Consider the following 7,273-nt stretch of genomic DNA (forward strand, 5'->3'; position numbering starts at 1 on the left):
CGCGCGTGTGTGTGTGTGTGTGTGTGTGGGCGCATATGTGTGTGTATGAGTGTGTACATAAATTTGTTTGTGCGTGAATCCGTGCGCGCGCGCGCGCGTGTGTGTGTGTGTGGGCGCATATGTGTGTGTATGAGTGTGTACATGCATTTGTTTGTGCGTGAATCCGTGTGTGCGTCCACGCGCGTGCGTACACACAGGTGTGTGGGCGAGATTTATGCGTCCTTGATGACCACTTCCCTCTGTCATACTTGGCTGTTGTTACTGTCCAGTAAACAAAACCCTTCTCCATCACTCATTTTGCTTTTTCCCCACATCACACACAATAGTCCTCTGATAATGAAAGAACAGAGCGTTGCATGGTGGGAAAAGAGGAGTGTGGAGAATGAGAGAGAGATGGCGAGGGACAGACAGAGAAGGACAGAGAGAGAGAGAGAGAGAGAGAGAAATAAAAAAGGAGTGATGGAGAAGAATTTACCTGTGTGCGTTGGAACGAAGAAACTCAGGGCTAAGCTACGCTGCTAATGGAATTAGCTCCCCGCACGGCTCACTGCTAATTCAATAACTACAACAACTTGTCATTGTTATTTAAAGTAATTTTCAATGTAATCAAGTGGTTTTAATAAGCATGCTCCCTCTCATTACACACTTACCCAACCTGCCTTCAGTTACACAGCCTGTTCTGTGTGTGTTATAGACCACACATTTATACATGCTATCATGAGTCATAGTGTGTGCATGTGTGTGCATGTATGAGTTTGTGTGTGTGTATGTGTTTGTGTGAATGTGTGCATGCGCGTGTGTGTGTATGTGTTTGTGTGAACGCGTGCATGTGTGTGTGTGTGTGTGCATGTGTGTGTGTGTGTGTGTGTTTGTGTGAATGTGTGCATGCGCGTGTGTGTGTATGTGTTTGTGTGAACGCAGGCATGTGTGCGTGTGTGTGTGCGTGCGTGTGTGTGTGTGTGCGTGTGTGTGTGTATGTGTGTGCGTGTGTGTGCGTGTGTGTGTGTATGTGTTTGTGTGAACGCGTGCATGTGTGCGCGTGTGTGTGTGTGTGTGTGTGTGTGCGTGTGTGTGTGTGTGTGTGTGTGTGTGTGCGTGCGTGCGTGTGTGTGTGTGTGTAGGTAGATGAACATCAACTCTGGGTTATTCTTATTCTGATAAACTAGCCCACAGACAGAGGAACTCTCCCTCCGTGTTCATTTTATGTGTCTCCCTTCAATCACATTACTGGTAGGTGGCATAAATAATATGTAAAACACAGACACACACACACACACACAAATATATAGTATGCAATAATTCTGCCCAAATAATTATAACATAATTCTTGTTAGGAAAGAATCTACTTAATACAGAATTATAACATGATTATAAAAACAACACGCATTTAGCAAATATAAAGCTGTATTTATGTTTTATATAAAAAAATTAATAAATAAATGTGCAAACCCTGTTGTTCAAGAAAACAAGCAGCAGGACGATTTCAACGATTTTTGCCGATAGCACATTTCAGTTGTTCCTTCACAGTACACGTTTCCCGAAAACACCCAACTCACAAACCATTTATTGTTCTGATCAGTCATCTTTCACATTTCCAGAAAAATGACACATGACATAGAAATGGAAGACCCCTGTGTAAGAGACACACTTCAGAAACATCGTTTCATTATGGCTGTCTGCAACCCGACTACAAATCTAGAGAAAAACAACAACAACAACAACATCAGAAGCCTCACAGAGAATATAGGACATCTCTGTACAATATGGGGATGCGTCCCTGTTAAATATAGTGTGTGTCTGGGCTGAAGACAGGAGGAAGATTTCCACCATCGCATGTCTGCTTTTACGTAACAAAAATCAACCTAAAAGACGTGCGAGCAAACTGTTTATTTCTGGAGCTAATGTCCCCCGTTCTCTTGCTGAATGGATTCCTCAAGTGAAATAAAGGATAATAGAAGAACAGACTTTGAAATAAAGGAGGGATAATGAGAGAGTTAATCAGATGCCGTACGCGCGCACACATGCATACACACACACACACACACACACACACAAACACACACACACAAACACACACGGACACACGCACACGTGTGTACACACACACACACACACACACACACACACACACACACACACACACAAACGCGGACACACACATACGGGGGTTCGGGCTCATTAGCTAAAAGTGTTCACGGTCGTCTGGTGGCTTCATTAGCTGTTAAGACTGCCACTGAGCGCCCTTAAGCTGGGAGAGAGGGAGAGCGAGGGATGGAAGGAGAGAAGAAAGAGAAAAGCGTGTGTGTGTGTGTTGCGGGGGGGGTGCACACAAACAGACGTCCTTAAGCTGGTCTTTATTAAGAAGACACAACAGTGATGCTGAGGCAGACGCACTCAGTTACTGCACTGATCCCCCCCCCCCCCCGCCCCCACACACACGCACACACACACCTCTGGCTCTAATAAAGGGAAGGTAGACGACTACCTCTCCATCATTCTCTCCCTCCCTCGCCTCAACCCCGTCCCTCTGTCTCTCTCGGAGACACGTAGACTCTGCCAGTGCATGCTGGCCGGACTGTGACAGACTCTGCCAGTCAGTCAGTTAGAGTGAGGAAGGAGAGCAACGTATCGACTAACAGGGTCACATTGATTGGGAAATGTCCACTTAAATGCAGCCATTGTCTGTCACTGGAACAGGGGGAATAGGGCAGAAAAAATGCAGAGCACTGTGTGTGTGTGTGTGTGTGTGTGTGTGTGTGTGTGTGTGTGTGTGTGTGTGTGTGGGTGGGTGGGTGGGTGGGTGTGTGTGTGTGCGCGTGTGTGCTTCTGAGAAAGAGCGAAAATTAGAAGTAAATGCGTTATTTTGCTGTATTCTTTTTTATGTGGATATGTTTATGAAATGTTTCTTCACGTAGACGCGTGTGTAAGACAGAGAGAGACAAAGTCACACAGTGAAGAGGAAGTGAGGAAGTGTGCTCGCGTGCATATGTAAATGGTTATATTAAACGGGCGTGCGTATTCGTGCCTGTGCGTCCGATATTTTGTAGGGTGTGAATATATATATATATAAATTAAATATATCTATTTATATAAATTAAGTGTGTGCACAGTTACAGCTTTCCCGTGCACGTTTGTGTGTCCATTCGTGGCGCTGCGTTCGTGTTTTTGAGAGTTCGCGCGTGTTCCCGAGACCATCACGCACGTGTCGCACGCGGCGCCCTGACCTGGTTAGCGGGCTGAATAACTGGAGAGAAAGGGAACTTCACAGCCGGCGCAGTGTGTCGTCTTTCTACCCTTCATCTATTTTCCCAATTCTTCCTGGAATACTGCGGCGCCCCAGTTTTGCGGCGTGAGGTCGCGTCGGCCCCAGAATCCCGGTTATTCTCGTCGTGCGCTATATTCCGCGAGCTACGGTGCACGGGCAGGGGGAGTGTGCGCTTCTGCATGGCCTGAGCTACGCTATGCATCCTCAAATCAGGCTGTGGTGGAAAAACACCGACAGCGCTTAGTTGGTGGCGACCCGACGACTGTCCCGCTGCAGCACCGCAGCTGTGTGTGGAGCGGAAGATCTGAGCGTGCGGGGGAAAGTTGGTTCTCCGTTACTTCTAACGAATCCGTCCACTGTCTTACATATAAAGCGAATTGGTTGCTGTGCGCGTTTTAGGTCTTGGCCGCTTGGTTGAACAGCGAGAGAGAGCGCGGTTACGCGCGGAGCTGCTGTAGGGCGGAACGCAATGCCGCGCGACGTTTTGCAGCGCTTTCGGTTCACCGTTTACTTCCTCGAGGCTGAAGAGTCGCGGCTCGCTCGCGGGCGGGACTGGCTGCCTCCTTCCGCACATGTTCGAGCAGGGTGAGCAACTTTTTGCAAGCGGAGAAGCCTGCGTCTCCACCTCCGCGCGACTGTCGTGCAATTTGTGTTCCGTCTGCTTCTGCGAAGAGCCTGGCTCGAGGACGCGCGATCTCTCGGTCAGACGCTATGATACGGGTGGGGGGCGGGTTGGAGCAGAACTCGGTGGAGTGTTTGAAGGACAAACATCTGGCTCGGCAATCGTCTTCCTCCGTGCGTCCACGCCAAGAGGAAGCTCGCAGCGGCGGCCGCTGGCGGTGTCGATAATCCGCGTGATGACAAACCGGCCGCCAGCCGCGCACTTTGGAGGCATCAAAGTTCTGGATGTTCGGAGGAGGGGCGTCACCGAGGGGTTAATAAACTACCGGGGCCGAGGGGCTCCACGCGTCAAGACACATGACAGGAGCGCGCGAGAAACTCAGGAAGGGTCAAGCACACCCTTCTCACGCGGGGCTACCAGAGCAGAACGAAACCCCGCCGTGGACGTCGCCTCCTGGTGCCAGTGCACGAGGCTCACGCAGCACCCGTCTCCGAAAGCTCGCCCTTTCAAACCCCGCACCGCTGCATCGCTTCTGCGGCCGACCCACGTCTTACCTTAAAACGCTCCAGCTCTTCAGCGGGTCCAGATCGGAGATGATGGACACCATGGTCGACGGACTGGCGGCACGGCGTGCGGTAGCTCGGGCGAAGCGCGGCGAGGGCGGTACTCCGTCTGCGAACGACAGCGGCGCGGCGATGCTTCTCGCTGCACTCCTCGCAGTCTGATAAACGCTTGTGGCGGAGTTCCCTCCGCCCCCGTCCACCAGAATCAGTTCTGCGCGGAGCCTCTCCCTCTCTCTCTCTCTCTCTCTCTCTCTCTCTCTCTCTCTCTCGCTCTCTCTCTCTCTCTCTCTCTCACACACACAGTCTCTCGCTCCCCTGACTTCATCGTTGCTCGAAACAGCAGCTCTCTTCAGCTATAATCTTCTCTAAATCACCAAATTCGACGTTTTCCAAAAAAAATAAAATAAAATAAATAAATCTCACTTTTATAGCTCGAACTATTTGGCTTCGTATACGTTTAGGCTAAGAAAGGAAGTCTGGTTGTGTTAACTTTATGTGCTAGAACTCCATCCAAAATTCTTGGCACGTTAAGCATTTCCGAGCAAAGTAAAGTTTATGGGAGAGTTTGTCCTGAAACGCTGAAAAACGATTTAACAGGGAGGCTCGTGTTTGCCGAAAGTCAAATGAACGTTCCTCCGTAACCATCTCAACGCTTCCAGCGCTCGCGGATGCGATCTTCACGTTCATGGCATGCGTCACTTTGCGTTAGCTGGAGATTGCCAGGGCCTCCAGGCCGCTGAGGTGACCGTTGAGCTTCCAGTCATTTCCATTGCAAATCATTTATGCGGCAGCCAACGTCCGTTCATCCCAAAACAGGCCAAGAAATGAGGTGTTGCTGTCAGCAGGTCCCAAAGAACCCAACCTTAAGACCATATCATCCCTTACAACGTGGCGTAGGTCACGGGTTACACAGGGAAAACTGCCTTTTGGGGCTAATCTGTTGGATTTCAATCTGATTACGGTTTAGATTTCACCAGAGCTGCTAATGTCCTTGTGTATTTCCTCTCTCCCTGCAAAATGGTTGTCTCAATATACAAATTCTCTAGTGTTCTGCGTTTTGGCTCAGTCTGCATCAGGGATCGTCCGTGCTGTAGGCCGGTAGGGTGCTGTGTTTACCGTTTAGACGTGGCTTCAACTGGTAGGCTTCACTCACGTGGACGCCTTCTTCTAAAACGCCTCCCTTATTCCAGTGGCTCTCAATCCCTACACATTTTCGGCCACTGCCAACACTAACACACTCGATTCGTGCCAATGGGTGATGACCAAGCCCAAGCCAGGTGGGTCAGAGAGGGGAAAACACACAGCTAAGCATGGTGGTCTGGGAACCATCTTGCCTTGTAGGTTTAGGGTTGAGTCCAGCCCTGCCGCACAGTGTAAATGACCTGTCAGTGATGCATTTCAAATGTGACCTGGACTGATTATCAATACATGGTTCTTTTTACTCTGTTTACATATCTCCAATTAGAACCAAAATGGCACTTAGTGACAGGAGCATTGGTTTGGTGAGTTCACCACAGAGCCAGTAACTCTGTCACGTGATGCTTTCCTTCGTATCTAGTAGAGCCTACTTCCTGTGTGACACATGGCCACATCCTGTAAACTGTCACCCAGTCCAACAAGTAAAGCACAGCTGAACAGGCTCGAGTTCATTCAGGCAGTTGGACAGCGGGGCCGCCTTGCAGAGTGTGGGAAGAAATCTGTTTCTGTGCATATGTGCATTTGTGTGTGGTTGTGTGCGCATGTGGCTTTGTGCGTGTGTTTGTAAGAGTTGGCAAAACAGACAAAACTTAGAGACTAACACCAGCACGGACAGAGAGACATGCAGGAAAAAACCTGAAAAACCAGCAGCCTGAACCATAATATGTGTCATGTGGCACCTAATAGAGGTCGTATGAGATATTCTGGTCTCATATATATATATATATATATATATATATATATGTATGTATATATATTTATTTCCTGTCTTCTGTTTTCTTCCACTGGTGATGTCACAAGGTTTCAAATTCTGCTGCTGGGGGTTTCTTTCACTTCTCTGTTCTGGCCACTAGCACGGCAGGTTTGGCTGTTTGCAGCTGGTGTGCTCAGCGCAGGTGATCAGCAGAAATGCACCCGGGGGGCCCCTGCATGGCGGCTCCTGAGGCGGGTCGTCTCGGGAGAGGAACCCGCCGACACTTGTTTGCACGATCAGGGGCGGTGGTTCTTTGCTCTGTTTGCAAAAAAAACCCATCATGCACTCTTTGATCTCGTTAATGGACAAAAAAGTCACACACAGACACACACACACACACACGCACACACACACACACGCACACAGACTTTTCTCTAAGGCTTCCATAGAGAACGGGATGTGAGGGAAAGATGGAGATGAAAAGAGAGCGATTAATGCGTTCCTCCGCTGCCTCCCTCCTTCCACAGTGACACACACACTAGCCTGAGGATCTTGCTACAATCATATTCGGTGTGATCCGTGCTCCTAATCTAAATAAATTATGTCTAACACAAGCCACCCACGGTACGTCTCTCCCTCTCCCGCGCCATGCTCGTGCGGCCCGGGAAAGGGGAGGAAAATCGGGCGAAGAGACGGAGGAACAGAAAACAATGTGTACTCGGGGTGTGTGGACGAAATAAATATGCAGGGATTATTTCATAAAGGCGCCGTTTCCTTCCTTATGTAATCCATTTGATGCCGTGGAATAGGCCCAGAGCTGTCCACCCACGTGAACGTCGACTAGATGAGAATCCTCGTCGGTCCTTGTTCGCTGTGAGGATGAGAACAGGCTAATTCTGCACTGAAATGAACCAGCGAGGATGGGGGGGGGG

General features: G+C 49.4%; 1 protein-coding gene across 2 annotated transcripts in view; it reads right to left on the bottom strand.

Moving 5' to 3' along the window:
* The window catches only part of celf2 (cugbp, Elav-like family member 2), a 126,700-nt gene extending 120,384 nt beyond the window's left edge, over positions 1–6,316 (bottom strand). The window contains exon 1 of one of the 2 annotated variants that reach the window (XM_035528665.1): positions 4,442–6,316. In XM_035528665.1, the coding sequence (XP_035384558.1) occupies positions 4,442–4,494 (53 nt within the window). In that variant the 5' untranslated portion in view covers positions 4,495–6,316. The remainder of the gene's footprint in view (positions 1–4,441) is intronic. The other variant, XM_035528660.1, reaches the window with a different exon arrangement.
* Between the last annotated feature and the right edge of the window lie 957 nt (positions 6,317–7,273).

This window comes from Electrophorus electricus, chromosome 7 (genome assembly GCF_013358815.1).
Source record: "Electrophorus electricus isolate fEleEle1 chromosome 7, fEleEle1.pri, whole genome shotgun sequence".
NCBI lineage: Eukaryota > Metazoa > Chordata > Actinopteri > Gymnotiformes > Gymnotidae > Electrophorus > Electrophorus electricus.